Source organism: Doryrhamphus excisus, linkage group LG2, assembly GCF_037039965.1.
Source record: "Doryrhamphus excisus strain RoL-2023G ecotype Guam linkage group LG2, RoL_Dexc_Guam_v1.1, whole genome shotgun sequence".
NCBI classification, from domain to species: Eukaryota; Metazoa; Chordata; class Actinopteri; order Syngnathiformes; family Syngnathidae; genus Doryrhamphus; species Doryrhamphus excisus.
In genome coordinates, this window is record NC_136358.1 from 5,719,081 (window position 1) to 5,735,651 (window position 16,571).

Below are 16,571 nucleotides of genomic sequence, written 5' to 3' on the forward strand. Positions count from 1 at the left end.
GTCCAGGGTGTACCCCGCCTCTCGCCCAAAGACAGCTGGGATAGGCTCCAGCACCCCTGCAACCCTCGTGAGGAAAAAGCGGTAGAAAATGAATGAATGACGTTCATCAGCGGTCGAGTGGTAAGCGCGCAGACCTCACAGCTAGGAGACCAGGGTTCAATTCCGCCCTCGACCATCTCTGTGTGGAGTTTGCATGTTCTCCCTGTGCATGCATGGGTTTTCTCCGGGTTCTCCGGTTTCCTCCCACATTCCAAAAACATGCTAGGTTAATTGGCGACTCCAAATTGTCCATAGGTATGAATGTGAGTGTGAATGGTTGTTTGTCTATATGTGCCCTGTGATTGGCTGGCGACCAGTCCAGGGTAGAAAAGCGGTAGAAAATGAATGAATGAAGTTCATCAGCTGATCAAAAGTTTAAGACCAAAACTCACAAAAACCCGAAACCCCGCACTCAACAATGACTAAAACCACTCACGACCTCTTACAAACAACATTGTGAGGATGAGAATGAGAAGCCCAAAGGCCCATGTGACCACAACATGAACTTGTCAGCTTCTGATGAGGTCCTTGTGTCGGCTCTTTAAGCAGCTGTTTGCTCCCTATAACGCGTACACAACAGCAACAACAGGTGTAAATGTGTTGTTTTGTTCGCTCTGCCCCCCTCAATCCTTGACCCAGATTCCTCAGTGTTTGGATTCAGAGGAACAACGTGAACTCACCTCGGCCCCCCCCTCTCCCTCTCCCTTGGCATTTAATACTGATCCCACAGTATCATGGCTTGGAATTAAATGTGCCTGTCAAGACGAAGAGAGCCCTGGGTGGCATCCAGCTGCCTCCAAGTCTGGATGGCTCGCTTTAAATGGGTCAGATGTTTGCTTTGGATTTAAAGAAGCTGCAGTTCTTCAGTGCGGGAGAGGAGGCCGTGTGTAACATTAGCACCTCAGACAGGCTGGAATTCTAATTAGCTGATATGCTGTACAGTAGTACGCCCGATATAGCAGCCTGTTGGCTTGCAAAGACGATGAGGAGCGTGTGAGTGGAGGGCAAGGGAACAAGACGCAGTGAAGACAGAGAGATGTTTCCATTTTGACTGAGCTCCATGGAGGTGGTGAATCTGCAGCTCCAGCCCGACTGGGAGCAATGGAGGAGAGAGATGGAAGACAGGTGGAAGAGGACATGGAGGGAGAGGGTGAGGCGATGGATGAGCGAGGGGGAGGATGATGAAGAGACAGACAATGAGGTGAGTGAGCAGGATGAAGATGGAGGAGGAGAAACAGAGAGTGAGGAGTTTCAAGATTTGCATGAGGAAGACAAGAAGGTGGTCACTTTTTACGGCCAGGATGATCTGGGGCAGGAAAGATCAGCTCCAGAAGATTACTTAGAAGGTCCTAGATCTTTGACAGATGAGAACTTGGCAACCTTTTCCAGCCAGGAAGAGCTGGGGCAGGAAAGATCAGCTGCAGAAGATTACCTAAAAGGTCCTAGATCTTTGACAGATGAGAACTTGGCAACCTTTTCCAGCCAGGAAGAGCTGGGGCAGGGAAGGTCAGCTCCAGAAGATTATTTAGATGGTCCTAGATCTTTGACAGATGAGAACTTGGCAACCTTTTCCAGCCAGCAAGAGCTGGGGCAGGGAATGTCAGCTGCAGAAGATTACCTAGAAGATCCTAGATCTTTGACAGATGAGAATTTGGCAACCTTTTCCAGCCAGGAAGAGCTGGGGCAGGGAAGATCAGCTGCAGAAGATTACCTAGAAGGTCCTAGATCTTTGACAGATGAGAACTTGGCAACCTTTTCCAGCCAAGATGAACTGGAGCAGGGAAGCTTAGTTGCAGATGATTCCCAGGAAGATTCCAGATCTTTCGAAGATCAGCGCAAATGTCTTCAGATAGAGGAACAACATGATGATAACAGAAAGTGGAGAAATGGAATGCAAAATACGAATGAGGAGGCAAAAAACGCTTTGGAAGACGTAGAGACTCCTGCTGTGGCATTGTGGATGAGCCATGAAGAAGAAGAAGAAGAAGAAGAAGAGGAGGAGTCCAGTGATGGTGATGATGAGGAGACAGTGAGCTCTCAGGATGAAGATGAGATAAAAATGTACACCAAAGACGACCACCATGTGGAGATGTTTCACACTCTGGCATCGTTCCGGGACTTGTCTCAATTCACCGACCTAACTCTGAGCACCAAAGACGGCAGGAGGCTACACCTGCACTCCGTTGTTATGGCAGCCATTAGCTCGCTAGTGGAGGACTATCTGAACAACAACGTGCACCACGAAGGAACGCAGAAGCGGTCCATCTTCTTGGAACTAGACATGGACCACCATAGTTTGGAGGCGATTGTAGAATTTGCCTACACTGGACTCATATCCTGCCTGGAGAATGTGGAGCAGGTGAAGGCTGCAGCTCAGACAATCGGTGCCCACAGAGTGTTGGAAGTTCTCAAGAAGATGGAGGAGTCCAGCACAAATGGAGATAGTATCTCTTCTTCACAACAACTCGCCGTTAGTCTTCGATCCACCAGAGAACTCTGGATGGATGGAGTAGGCTGTGACATCACCCTAGAAGCAGTTGGATTATCACTTCCTGGTGAGTAGATATCTAAGCTAACACTCGTAGTCCACGTCAGGGTGTCTAATTGTCCTGCCTCCAGTCCACAGAGTCATCCTGGCAGCCAGCAGTGACTTTTTCCGAGGAATGTTCAGTTCCGGAATGAGAGAGTCCACTCAGTCTCACATCCGCCTTCCGTTTCTATCAGCTTCAGACTTGGAAGTTCTGATTGCTTCCTCCTACAGCGGCACCCTCCCGCTTAGTTGGAGCCGCGTGTTTGAGATCAGCAGCACCTCCCTTCAGCTCCAGTACCAGCCGGCGCTGTCCCTGAGTCTTGACTTCCTGCAGCAGGAACTCAACCCACACTCTTGCCTGGATGTGGCATCCTTTGCCAAAGCCTACCAGGTGGAAAAACTTCTGGAAGTCTCTGACAAGTTTGTGTTGAGGCAATTCCAAAAGGTGGCGTGCACCTCCAAGTTCAAGGACCTGCCGGCCAAACAGCTCTTGAGGTACCTGAACAGTCGCTCGTTGTGTGTTCCGTCCGAGTTGGTCGTGTTCAAGGCGGTGGTAGCCTGGATCCAGGCCAGACCCAAGGCTAGGCTTAAACTTGCCAAGGAGCTTATGAAGACCATCTACTTCCCACTCATGACCTTTGAGGAATTCAAAGAGGTTCGGTGTGTCAACATGTGGTCCAAGCACAACCTGGTAGACCTGTACGAAACAGTCTGGGAGGATTTCTGCTCCAATGAGGTGGACCCACAATGCCAGTGCCGCATTTATCTGCCAGAACAGAGTCTAGTTCTGACCGGAGGTGACCAAATCTCTGAGGACTTGGGCCGGAGACATATCAGCAGAGAAGTCTGGTTTGGGAATTCCTTGATGAACCAAACAGGAATAAGAAAGGCAATGGAGTGGAGGCAGCTGGGAGAGATGCCAGAGCCTTCCAGGTTCTGTCACGAGGTGGCAGTGTTCCAAGGAAAACTGTACGTGTTTGGTGGGAAGAAGTACTACGGTATAGGAGATACCCTGCAGTGTGTTTATAGGTGAGGCATCCAGTTGTTGATCTTGGATTATCAACCTTGGATTATAAATGCATCTCCTTTCACCGCAGATACGACCCGCTTCAAAACAGCTGGCAGAGAATGGCCGACATGACGCAGAAGAGAAACTCCTTCTCGGCGGTGGTGATCGGTGGGAGCATTTATGCCATCGGGGGGCACTGTGACCCGGAATACATAGAGAGTGTGGAATGTTTCTCACCTTCGACCAACTCTTGGAGGTGGGTTAAAGCCAGTTAAAGGTCGGGGGCTGCATGTTACCAGATGGTTGGGGAATCAATCCCTAAGAAATTTAGCATTATCCATCCATTTTCCTCCGCTTAACCGGGTCTGGGTCGCGGGGGCAGCAGTCTCAGTAGGGAAACCCAGAATTCCCGGTCCCCGGCCACCTCCTCCAGCTCCACCGGGAGGACACCAAGGCGTTCCCAGGCCAGCTGTGAGACATAATCCCTCCAGTGTGTCCCTGGTTTGCTTTTTCCCGGCTGGGCATGCCCAGAACACCTCACCAGGGAGGCATCCGGATGGCATCCGGACTAGATGCCCGAGCCACCTCAACTGACTCCTCTCGATGTGAAGGAGAAACGGCTCTACTCTGAGTCCCTCCCGAATGGCTGAGCTCCTCACCCTATCTCTCTTAGGGTGAGTCCATTTCACCCTCATTTCAGTCGCCTGTATCCGCTATCTCATTTTGTCGGTCATGACCCAAAGCTCATCACCATAGGTGAGGGTGGGAACATCGATCAATCGGTAAATTGAGAGCTTTGCCTTGCGGCTCAGCTCTCTCAGGACCTCATTCCCAACCCAGGACCTCATTCCCAACCCAGAGGGAGCACTCCACCCTTTTCCGACTGAGAACCATGGCCTCTGATTTGGAGGTACTGAGTCTCATCCCAGATGCTTCACACTCAGATGCAAACCGTCCCAGTAAACGCTGAAAGTCGCAGCCCGAAGAAGCCATAAGAACCACATCATCTGCAAATAGCAGAGATGAGATTCTAAGGCCCCCGAACCCCCGGACTCCCTCAACACCTTGGCTGCGCCTAGAAATTCTGTCTATGAAAATTGTGAACAGAATCGGTGACAAAGGGCAGCCTTGGCGGAGGCCAACGTTGAACGGAAACAGGCTCGACTTACGACTCCTGCCCCGTTTGTACAAGGACCGGATGGCATGTAGTAGCGCGCCACCAATCCTGTACTTCCGGAGGACCCCCAAGAGGACGCCACGAGGGACACGGTCTAATGCCTTTTCACATGTAGACTGGTTGGGCAAACTCCCATGCACCCTCAAGAATCCTTGTGAGGGTGTAGAGCTGGTCCAGGATGAAAACCACATTGGACCTCTTGTAGCAGAGGTTCGACCAACGGTTGTACCCTTCTCTCCAGCACCCTGGAATAGACTTTCCCAGGGAGGCTGAAGAAAATGCAGCATTAGGTTGAAGTAAAATCCTGTGTATGGTCAAAGGCTGTAAAAAGTTGTCGTGTTTTCCATTTCAGCATGGCCTGTCCTTTGGATCTAAGCCTAAGTGGACATGTGGCAAAAGTGTTGCAAGACCAGATCTTCATCTCCGGAGGCCTGAACAGCGACTACCCATGTCTAGCTTCTTTGTTTGTGTATCACCCAGAGAGAGGATGCACGTATCTGGCTAGCATGTCTCAACCACGTGCCCACCACTGCATGGAAACCCTGGATGACCGTCTTTACGTAGCCGGGGGGATCACGTTGGACAGTAACGATGGGGCGATAGACCAGCTCACCTGTGAGGTGTACACTCCCGCTAGTGACATGTGGACGGCTTTCTCGTCCTTGCCGGTGCCTCATGTGGGGGCAGGGAGCGCCATATTGGAGGGGAAGTTGTATCTGCTAGGCGGGTACAGCCAGGAGGACTACAGCGACACCAAGATGATCCACCGCTACGATCCGGCCCTGCTCAGGTGGGAGAATATGGGCAAGATGCCCGGGCCCAACAACGATCTACGGGTGTCTTTGCTACATTTGCCACCACATGTACGCAAGTAGGACATTTTCTATGATAAATGACTCCCAGAGTGGTTGAAGTTGTAATGTATTTGAAAGTGTTAAGTCTTCTGTAGTATATTTTGTGATATTTTTGCTTGTTTGTCTACTAACTACAAAAAAACAAAGCATGTAGGACAAATACATGACAGTTTTTACGATACGATTGGAAGGGGTACCACCCGAGACCACCTGCGAATAACAAAAAACCTGAGTAATTGAGACGCACATCCTCCTAAACCTCCTGCAAGCTTGATTGATTTTGGATCAACATTTGCAATATAAATGACTCCTAAATAGTCCTCACATACTTACTATTAAACACATTGGAAATTATTCAGTCATTTTCTTCCGCTTTTTCCTCACGAGGGTCACGGGGGTGCTGGAGCCTATCCCAGCTGTCTTTGGGCAAGAGGCGGGGCAAGAGACCCTGGACTGGTCGCCAGCCAATCACAGGGCACATATAGACAAACAACCATTCACACTCACATTCATACCTATGGACAATTTGGAGTCGGCAATTAACCTAGCATGTTTTTGGAATGTGGGAGGAAACCGGAGTACCCGGAGAAAACCCACGCATGCACGGGGAGAACATGCAAACTCCACACAGAGATGGCCGAGGGTGGAATTGAACCCTGGTCTCCTAGCTGTGAGGTCTGCGCGCTAACCACTCGACCACATTGGAAATTATAAAATGCATAAATACTCACCACAAATGATTGTCGTCACACTAGTCGCTAGTGCTATAACCGCGCTTCTGTTGTTTTAGCACCACCTGTCATCCCAGCGAGCTGTCGGCGAAGGCGTCCCCCCAAACCGCACCTACATAATCCACACTGCTTACCTGTTGACATTACAGTAACAAGTTACAAATAAATGCTGCAGGGATCCACTGTATTTAAAAGTGTTATTGTTTATGGTATTTTGTCTACTAACTATTAACCAATACTAACTAATAAACACATAGCCTGTAGGAAAAATGCATGTAGGACATTTTTGAGTGTTTTTTAATGCACTGTATTTAAGGTTGTACTTGAAGTTTATTTTTTGCTGTATATTTTCTAATATGTTTGATTGTTTGGCTGCTAACTAAAAAAAAACTACTTGAGGAATTCAGGACCGTCGAGCACTAATTAGGTAAAAACACAAGATGGTGCTAGCATGCTCATACTCACCGGTCAATGTTCTTGTTATTATTATTGTGTCGTAAGAACTGAAATAAAACAACATATATATTATATATATATTCTTATCTCCTATCTGAGTTGGTGTATTTATTCCTGCATCATCTGTCCACTATACACAAGATCCAAAGGAATATTATATATTAGTATTTGTTTTAAACTCTTGCACAATGGATAATCAGCACAAAACCTGACTAGCACCTCAAGTGCTGGGGAAGTCGTAGCACACAAGCCTTAATGTCAGTAACAGCTGCTGGAAGCTTTCCCATGTTTTCCCAGCGCTGCGTGCCACAGTTAAACCGGTGTACAAGTCCGGATTCGCTGTAATCCTCCTGACAGTACCCTCCTAGTATGTACAGGTTCTCCTCCAAGATGGCCGAGGCTGCTCCCACGTGAGGCTGGGGCAACGGTGCAAAAGATGTCCAAGAATCAGCGGCGGGATCATACACCTCACAGGCAAGTTGGTCGGTATAAAACTTTTGAAGATTACACACACCGCCGGCCACGTATAGGCGTCCTCGCAGTGCCTGCATGCAATGTTGGGCTCGGTTGTGGGTCATCTCTGTCAGGTGGGTTATTCCCGCCTCTGGATTGTACAGGAACAGGGAGGTTAGACACACGTACCGGAGGTCAAAACCTCCAGAGATGAAGATCCTTCCATTGAGAATGGTGGCAGCTTGGCCACTTAGTGGCTGGTCCAGAGGATGGACAAAGCTGAGCAGAAGAAGACGGGGATTACAAATCAAATGAAGTAAAGATGCATGAAGCTGCTGAAGATACTACTCGTCAGAATACATGAAGTTTCCTCCCTCACCTCCAGGTGTCAGCCTCTGTGTCATACATCTCCACACTGTCCACATTGGTGTTGATCTCCTTATCTCCACCAATGGCATATAGCTGACGTTGGTGCACCACCATTGAGAAGTTACTTCGAAATTCCCGCATATCAGCACACCTCTTCCAAACATCATGCACACAGTCGTAGCTGGCGTGAAAAGACAAGACAAAGATAAGATGAGACCATTGCAACAGAAGATGTTAAGAACATGTAGGTTCACAGTCACCTGTAGGTGGATTTCATCACATCATCCTTGGAATAAAAGTGACATCCTCCAACCACAAACAACCGCTCCTCGACTGTTGCCACCCCATGTCTGAACACCGGTTTGCTTGGAATCTCGGTCAGCTTCCTCCACTCAATGTCCTTCACAAGACCAGTTCCACAGCGCAAGGAGTTGGCAAACCACATTTCCCGGCTTGGTATGCGCTGACCTACATCCGGGTTGAGCTGGTCCCCACCGACAACAATTAGGCAGGCTTTGGGACGCCTCACTCGACACTGATGCTGCACCGACAAGGTGGATGCGAACTCCTTGAAGGCAGCACCATACAGATGAACCTCTTTGGCTTCCATGCGAAGGTTAATTGCCCTCACCTCTCCAACGATTACAAAGTGGAAGACAGAAAGAGAGAAATTTAAAATTCATATTATCAATTTGGGCGTCACGGCGGTCAAGTGGTTAGCGCTCAGACCTCACAGCTAGGAGACCAGGGTTCAATTCCACCCTCGGCCATCTCTGTGTGGAGTTTGCATGTTCTCCCCGTGCATGCGTGGGTTTTCTCCGGGTACTCCGGTTTCCTCCCACATTCCAAAAACATGCTAGGTTAATTGGAGACTCCAAATTGTCCATAGGTATGAATGTGAGTGTGAATGGTTGTTTGTCTATATGTGTGCCCTGTGATTGGCTGGCGACCAGTCCAGGGTGTACCCCGCCTCTCGTCCGAAGACAGCTGGGATAGGCTCCAGCACCCCCCACGACCCTCGTGAGGAGAAAGCGGTCTAATGAACATAAAGAGGTCTTTTGCAAATCCATTGAGATTTAGGAGTGCCACCTCACACATAAACTTTTGTAAAATTTCAGAAAATGTGCAATTGCCAAAAAGTTGACCTGGAAATGTTGAGTACAATGAACTTCTATACACATGATATACATGATTTTCTATAGGGTTATCAAAGGGGGCCCAGACCAAAGACCAAGCTGCGATTGCTAGTCTGAAAGGAACTAGTTGTTCCTTTCAGCATCTAAAATAATAAATGGATAAAAAGTGTATATCAGATTATGTAAGACTACAGTACCACTCTCAATAAATATAAGGCATCAGTAATACTGTCTACTCTATATTATACTATTATTGATGTTATGTTTGCTCAGCTATTAGCTAACTGTCATTAGCAAACTGTAGCTAGCTAATGTTAGCTACAGTAGAGGCAATGAGCACTAAATACCTACAAATATGACTACAAATCATTCAAATTACAAAAAACAAAACCACATATATGCTAGTAATATGTAATAGGAGTATAAATACCAACAAAAACATAAAAATCACCTCAGAGTTCTTGAGCTGCATTCTTTGCTGACCTCATATCTCCATGGCGACCATTGAACTGTTCACCACTTTATTCCTCAAAAACAGATGTATGGTGGCACCCCTAAATAATCATGTATTGGAAAAATATTTTGTATGTGTTGTTTCTACATATATTGGAACACTTTTAGTACCCAGTCATATCAAAATTCAATAATTGTGTTTTTTTTGATGCACCCTACTTGACACCCAAACATCATCACAGGCATGAAAGCGCTCACTCACCTCCCTGAACTCTCGAAACGTCATTAGAGGAAATCGAACCCCTCTCATGAGTTGTCCAGCATGGCCCAGTCTCTTCCCAGGGTCCGCCTCCACCCAGGAGACCACAGCTCGAAAGACAACCAGCTCAGATGGCACACACAGACCGTCACTGCAGATCAGGTCTAGAAGCTTCTCAGCCTGGAGGTCCATGAACTTTACATTTGTAGACACTTCTAAGAAGTTCCTCAGCACGTAGTCATTTGCTTCTTCTTGGAGCTCTGACATCTCATAAGCTTCGGCAAAAGAGGCCACATCCAAGCAGGAATCAGCTCCCATTTCCTGTCTCATGAATCGCAGACAGAGAAAGATGGCCGACTGGAACTGAAATCGAAGTGCTGTGCAGGCTGTTTCAAAGACGCAGTCCCAGTTGAGAGGAAGGTACCCGTGGTAGCAAGAACCGATCAGAGCACCAAACTCTGGAGCTTCTTCTAAAGTAAGGACAACACGGTTTTGACGGGATTCCTTCATACCGCTGGTGAACATGCCACGGAAGTAGTCGCTGCTTGTCGCCAGGATGACCCTGTGGACTGACAGGAAGAGACTTGGTACGAACCAAAGTAAACAATTGGGAACATCAAAATGTGAGTGATTACCAACCGGGGAACGAAGCACCGCTCACATCCAAAATGACATCACATCCCACTCCGTCGATCCAAAGCTGCTTTACAGATTCAAGCGTACTCTTCATCTCCTCTTGAACTTTGTCCTTTTTAGGATCTTCTTTCGTTCCTGATGTTTGGAGGTCTAACAGTCTGTGGACTCCCAGTGCACGAGCTGCACGAGTTATGCCGTCACCTCTTAAAAACTCCCCAGTGTAGGCAAAGTCTATAACAGCCTGTAGTCCAACCTGATCCACTTCTGGATCCACTGACAAGGACCATTGGTTGGGTCCGAATTTGAAGGTTTGGACCTCTTCCATCAGGTGCTTCTTAATAACCGCGCTGATAGCAGCAAGGATGGTGGAATGCGCCTGGAACCTGCTCCCATCCTCAGTGGTCAGTGTCAGGTCTGTGAGAAGATGCCCTTCACGCAACTCTCTCAGAGCCTTGAACGTCTCACGAGGAAAGCTTTCGTTGTGGTAAATCCGGAGATTATCGCCTTGATCCGACCCGTCCTGTTCCAGGATCCTGCTCATCAGCCCCAATCTGGAATCATTGAAAGCCACGATTCTCTTCAGCTCACGCTGATCCCGCTCAATGCCCTCCTTGCCTTCTCCGAGGACTTGCGCCCTCCTTTCCTTCTCTTTCCTCCATTGCTCTTCCCATCCTGCAGGCAGGCCGCTCCTGTTCGATTCCATGTGGTTTCAACCAGGTGAAGTGAATAAAATAAACACAGTAAAGTGTGCACTCGTGTCTGTGTGAGACTCAAAGCTGCCTGCTCACTCCAACGCTGGACGACAACATGATGCTATTTTGAGCGATGGCGTCGCACAGATTCATTTTCACACAAACTTTGGCAGACATTATGATCTTCACGGTACACGACCTTGGCTCTGGGAACAGAGTTTGAACAGTGTGGTGGGAAATTTTGGAATTCTAACTTCAGTCATGTTATTTGATGTTGTGGGAAAAAAATCATCATCACAACTCATAGAATGCCTGAAATAAAGACAGTTTTTATTATCTTTGCTAAGCAAAAGGGGTCAGACAACACTTAGTATGCATGGCGGTCTTTAGGTGTCTGGCCAAGTCCAAAACTCTTATACTCTATAACAGGGGTGGGGTAGTTTGTTCTTTCCAAAGTATTTCATTTAAACACAACATACAACCTGGCATCATGGCTTGAGCCAACCTTTTGATGGTTGAAATAGCTGTTTTATTAATTTGGTTATTTGATGTGGTCTGCTGTTTACAAAGTGCTCCTGAAAAAAGTGACACAAGCACATAATAATAATAACAATAATAATAAATCATTCATTCATTCATTTTCTACCGCTTATCCTCACGAGGGTTGCGGGGGGTGCTGGAGCCTATCCCAGCTGTCTTCGGGCGAGAGGCGCGGTACACCCTGGACTGGTGGCCAGCCAATCACAGGGCACATAGTATAGACAAACAACCATTCACACTCACATTCATACCTATGGACAATTTGGAGTCACCAATTAACCTAGCATGTTTTTGGAATGTGGGAGGAAACCGGAGTACCCGGAGAAAACCCAAGCATGCACGGGGAGAACATGCAAACTCCACACAGAGATGGCCGAGGGTGGAATTGAACCCTGGTCTCCTAGCTGTGAGGTCTGCATGCTAACCACTCGACCGCCATGCAGCCCTAATAATAATAATAAATTTAATTTATAACGGACTTTACATCAAATAAATGATCTCATGTATAGTCTGCCCCCCCCCGTCAATTTTGTTAAATCAATGTGGCCCCATAGTCAAAGAGTTTGCCCACTCCTGCTCTATAAGGTTAGCTTACATAGCCATTCTTCTGGCATAGTTGCCCCCATGCTTAGAGGTCAGCTATGTTTGCAGGGACTTCCTGATGCCCCCTTGACCTGGGAGGGGGTGGCTTTAAAAAAAAAAAAAAAAAAAAACACGTTTTGCAGTCTTTAAAATACAACACTTCCCAGCCCCCCTTGTCCCCAAAACTACTGAAAGGTGCTTATTTCGGTGCTTGAATTGTATTTGACTTATATCCACATTTAGACAATTAAAACTCATGACAAGAAACAAACAGCAGGTTGTCTACAGCCACCAAGTAACGCTAGCTTTCATCATATACATTCCATAATGTGATAATGTACTATAGTGCCATACCTTTATCTCTATGGATCCTTCCTCCTCTTCTTTCCAAATTGTGCACTTAATGGCTCTAGCAGCCAAGGCTAAACCAACTCATATCCTATCATAATTTATTAAATATTTGAAAAGTGAAATAGCATGGTTGAGGTTCTTGGTCTGCAATATAATAATATGATATAATATTAACAATAAAATGTGTTTTATTTTTCTGCAATTACTGTACAATGAACTGGGAGTTCAATTTTTTAACTTATAATTAACCAGAAGGGTGAAGTCCAGCAGCAAACCTAGCTTAGTTTTATTCACACATATCACGTGGTGGACGTTTCATCACACTTGGGGGTGTGAGTATCACGTCTGTAGAGGGCGCCTGTCTGACTACATGAAGATTGGGTGAGTGCTGAGCATTTTTTTTTTGTACCCCCTGGAGAATACCACCCCCGGCAAGAACTGCTACTATCTGGCACTATTCATTACCCAGATCCAAGAATTGAAGCTCTACAAAAGGTTATAAAAGTAATCACATAATAAGATAATGTGTTACCTATGTTGTTTTTCTCACTTTCTAAAATGAAAACAGGACGGCCATTACAGGTTGTGGAAACATGACATGTCCCCCATTCTACAGTGTCAGTATGAAGTGCACCAATTGCGCATTCACACACTCATTATGAGTGCAATTTGAGACAAAGCGGTTATTGACTCATTTGTTATTCACTTTGAGGCCTTTTGAGAGGATCCACAAATGAGATCACCACCACAAAAGTGTCCGTTTGCGCAACAAACTTGTCCTGTTTATGTTCTCCACGTCCCACACCGACAATCAAGTAACCTTCAATTGCAATCAACATTTTATTTGGTGCTTTTTCGTGCTCTAAAAATCTATTATCTGTATATTGTTGGGAGTGGAATATTTCCTCACCCTAACAAAGCCAAAAGGGCCACTTTAGTAAATTGAAGTAATTTAATTTAACCTTTTTGGTGTTCTTTACTCTCCTGTTATGAGAAGGAAAACTACTCAAACTGGTATTCATTCATTCATTTTCTACCGCTTTTCCTCACAGGGGTCGCGGAGGGTGCTGGAGCCTATCCCAGCTGTCTTCGGGCGAGAGGCGGGGTACACCCTGGACTGGTCGCCAGCCAATCACAGGGCACATATAGACAAACAACCATTCACACTCACATTCATACCTATGGACAATTTGGAGTCGCCAATTAACCTAGCATGTTTTTGGAATGTGGGAGGAAACCGGAGTACCCGGAGAAAACCCACGCATGCACGGGGAGAACATGCAAACTCCACACAGAGATGGCAGAGGGTGGAATTGAACTCTGGTCTCCTAGCTGTGAGGTCAAACTGGTATTAGATTTACAAAAAAATAGAATAGCAGCTTCCGATGACCCTCGCAGTTTCTCTCCTCCGGTCTACTCCAGTCTCTGCGTAGAGAGAAAGTACCCCTGTTTGATATCCCCTTAAGTAGTCTCAGACGATCCAAGATATATCTCTCCAGCATTCTTTGATGACAGTTGTGTGGCGTCAACAACAGATGGCAATTTTTCTTTTCGAATAGCACATCCTTCCCCAGATTGTCCCAAGTCCTGATTTACTTATGTATATGATTACTGAATCGCTAAACACTTCTGGACTCTAAATTGTCCATAGGTATGAATGTGAGTGTGAATGGTTGTTTGTCTATATGTGCCCTGTGATTGACTGGCGACCAGTCCAGGGTGTGCCCCGCCTCTCGTCCGAAGACAGCTGGGATAGGCTCCAGCAGTAGAAAATGAATGAATAAACACTTCCGAAATCTAATTATATTAACACACTGTTAACACTTCTATGAAACACTCTATTATATCACATATTATCCTCACTAAGGTTACGGGTATGCTGGAGCCTATCCCAGCTGTCTTTGGGCGACACCCTGGACTGGTTGCCAGACAATCACAGGGCACTTATAGACAAACAACCATTCACACTCAATTTGGTGAAAAAGGGCTTATAACGTAACGATATCACATACTATTAAGTTGAAATATTCTTGTTAAATCACACACTAATATTGTTATAATGCTTTATTAAATAAAGTTATGCTAAAATCTATCTACGAGTGTCACTCTGCTGTCAAAAATCAGTAAAAGCAGTTTTTATCCGCCAACAATACTCCGTTGGTAACTAAAGTATCGCAAGAGGTGTTGTGTGTCGTGTGTGATGAAACAAAGAGGAAGTATATGCAATTTTTGTGCTGTTACCAAATTATTATTTAAATATGCATGTGAAACAGAAGCTACAGAAGAAATACAATAAACATATTGTTAAATTACTTTCTTTCCCATGCATGAATAATTTTATACATCACCTGATAGCATCATCTGTGCTACTCTAAGGGCTCAACACTTGCCAGAGTCTTCAGTTCCGGCTCATCCGTCTCCCTCGCCGCCTTGTTGTCGCCGTCGCCCTGCCTGCTTTTGAATGGCTTCCCCAGTTTGACACTCAGTGTCTGCAGCATGGAAATGTCGTCTCGTGACGAGCTGGTGTGTCCACTCCGGCCAAAGGTGGACGTGCTCCTGCTCTCCGAGTTGGTGGCCTCCAAGAGCTTGCCCAAGAAGCTGAGGCCGGCCTGGCGAATGTGGGAGCTGCCGGCGAATACGTACAGAATCGGGTTGACTGCGCTGCTGAAGTAAGCAAAGGCGGTGACGTTGGGACGAGCCACTCTGGCAGCCGCTAGTGTGGACTCGCTGCCCTGCAACAGGCCAATCACCTGTGGGAGGAGAGAGCTAATACTAATACTAATACTAATAGACCAAAAGCCTGATAGAATCACCTCGATGGTGTTGATGATGTGATACGGCAGCCAGAAAACAGTGAAGGCAGAGATGATGATGAGGATCAGGCGGCTGCCTTGGCCTCGCCTCTGGAACTTGGCGCTCTGCAGGCGGCAGATGATCGACGAGTAGCATGTGTTGATAAGGAAGAAGGGCACCAAACATCCCATGACGGTCTCAAAGGTGTACTGAAAGACCCGGTGACCCACACTGCTCCAGTGGTACGGCACGCAAAATCTCAGCGTGATGTTGTTTGGTAACACTTTCCTCAGATTGCTGCACAAGTAAAGTAAATAAAGGACAATGCAATTACAGAGACACGACAACGACATGTGCATGCGAGGTTTACGTACCTGCGGTAGAAAGGCATGGGGAGGGACAGCAGAAAGGCTATGACCCAAACACCCAGCAGGAGAACCAGAAGGGAGCGCTTGGTCCGCATCCTCTGTGACAGGAAAGGCCTGGTGACGGCCAGCCAGCGGTCCATGCTCATCAGACAGATGAGGTAGATGGACACGTACATGTTGACGCTGGATAGGTAGTGCACTAGCTTGCACGCCGCAGAGCCAAACTCCCACCCGTTTCCACCGGCCAAGTAGCGCAGGAAAATAGGGGCTGTGAGCAGCACGAAGGCGTCAGCCAGGGCAAGGTTGAGAACCAGCAAGCATGTCACCGAGCGCTTCCGGACACGGCACAACACCGACCAGACCACGAACAGATTCCCGGGGAAGCCCAGCGTGAACGCTAAGATCAGGATGGAGATGCCAACCTTGGCTGAGGTGGTGATGGGCAGAGAGAAGGTTGCGGTGGTAGCATTGGACACCATGGCTTCATCCGCACAACACTGACTTCTGCTACCGTGGATGGCACATTTGTAAAGGGGAAACAGGAAATGTTGAAATCACAGCACACAAACTGGTCGCCGCTGTGGTAATATTACGGCATTATTGACTTCATAATCGAGTCCTAGCACAAAGTGAGCAGGGTCAAACCACAAACATTGCGAACACTTAGTGTTCCATCTTAGAAAGACAGAGGCTATGATCTTTCAAAATAAAAACAAATAAAAATTACCTGACAATATGAGAAGGCTGTGCGCATGTAGTCACTCCGACTTCCAGGGCTGATCTGAGGGCGCGGCGTGTGCTCACACACTGGGGATGAACATTGTGTAACGACAATTGTGACGTGAGGGGAAGACCTGCAACCACGCGTCAGCTGCTTTTTCGACAACTATTTCAAACGTGACCTCAAAATCCTCTCTGGTAGAACTAATGGCCAATCTAATGAGATCCAATAGTGAGGATAAAACCTGTAAAATGTCAAAATGACTTGAAATTTCTCACACAGCTCAACCTGCTGGTGCACACCTCCAGTACCATTTCAGTTGACGTGTGTAAAAGGTTGATTAAAAAAACATCAAGCAAAACATCTTTGCAGGACGTAGTCACTAATTGTCCATAAATCCCTATTGATCATTTGTCGTATGT

General features: G+C 46.9%; 3 protein-coding genes across 4 annotated transcripts; 1 reads left to right on the forward strand and 2 right to left on the reverse strand.

The window, feature by feature from the left end:
• Positions 1–1,852: 1,852 nt before the first annotated feature.
• LOC131126384 (kelch-like protein 33) lies at positions 1,853–5,630 on the forward strand. The gene is made up of 4 exons (XM_058068844.2): positions 1,853–2,594; positions 2,659–3,598; positions 3,667–3,834; positions 5,108–5,630. Exons 1-4 carry the CDS (start codon positions 1,931–1,933, stop codon positions 5,628–5,630), a joined length of 2,295 nt encoding a protein of 764 aa, XP_057924827.2. The 5' UTR covers positions 1,853–1,930.
• Positions 5,631–6,703: 1,073 nt separating this feature from the next.
• Positions 6,704–10,991, reverse strand: LOC131126385 (kelch-like protein 33). Its single transcript, XM_058068845.2, has 5 exons — positions 10,106–10,991; positions 9,470–10,035; positions 7,879–8,249; positions 7,629–7,799; positions 6,704–7,528 (listed from the first exon to the last, which is right to left on the reverse strand). Exons 1-5 carry the CDS (start codon positions 10,803–10,805, stop codon positions 7,009–7,011), a joined length of 2,328 nt encoding a protein of 775 aa, XP_057924828.2. The 5' UTR covers positions 10,806–10,991; the 3' UTR covers positions 6,704–7,008.
• A 3,434-nt stretch (positions 10,992–14,425) lies between these two features.
• ltb4r (leukotriene B4 receptor) lies at positions 14,426–16,545 on the reverse strand. Of its 2 annotated transcripts, none has more exons than XM_078796597.1 (3): positions 16,156–16,545; positions 15,435–15,932; positions 14,426–15,357 (listed from the first exon to the last, which is right to left on the reverse strand). In XM_078796597.1, the coding sequence occupies exons 2-3, from the start codon at positions 15,905–15,907 to the stop codon at positions 14,634–14,636; spliced, it is 1,197 nt and encodes a 398-aa protein (XP_078652723.1). In that variant the 5' UTR covers positions 15,908–15,932; positions 16,156–16,545; the 3' UTR covers positions 14,426–14,633. The 2 variants fall into 2 exon arrangements, with proteins under 2 accessions (XP_078652723.1, XP_057923368.2); XM_058067385.2 differs by lacking the exon at positions 16,156–16,545 and having other exon boundaries at positions 14,426–15,017; positions 15,081–15,357; positions 15,435–15,998.
• Positions 16,546–16,571: the final 26 nt, after the last annotated feature.

Bases quoted from the DNA above. Each gene is read 5' to 3' on its own strand.
- LOC131126384 (XM_058068844.2), top strand. From the start codon at position 1,931: ATGCAAAATACGAATGAGGAGGCAAAAAACGCTTTGGAAGACGTAGAG. The intron at 2,595-2,658 runs GTGAGTAGATAT...TCCTGCCTCCAG, and splicing joins AGTTGGATTATCACTTCCTG to TCCACAGAGTCATCCTGGCA. The intron at 3,835-5,107 runs GTGGGTTAAAGC...TTTCCATTTCAG, and splicing joins CCTTCGACCAACTCTTGGAG to CATGGCCTGTCCTTTGGATC.
- LOC131126385 (XM_058068845.2), bottom strand. From the start codon at position 10,805: ATGGAATCGAACAGGAGCGGCCTGCCTGCAGGATGGGAAGAGCAATGG. The intron at 10,036-10,105 runs GTTGGTAATCAC...TCTTCCTGTCAG, and splicing joins GAGCGGTGCTTCGTTCCCCG to TCCACAGGGTCATCCTGGCG. The intron at 7,800-7,878 runs GTGACTGTGAAC...TTTTCACGCCAG, and splicing joins GTGATGAAATCCACCTACAG to CTACGACTGTGTGCATGATG.
- ltb4r (XM_078796597.1), bottom strand. From the start codon at position 15,907: ATGGTGTCCAATGCTACCACCGCAACCTTCTCTCTGCCCATCACCACC. The intron at 15,358-15,434 runs GTACGTAAACCT...TTACTTGTGCAG, and splicing joins CCCATGCCTTTCTACCGCAG to CAATCTGAGGAAAGTGTTAC.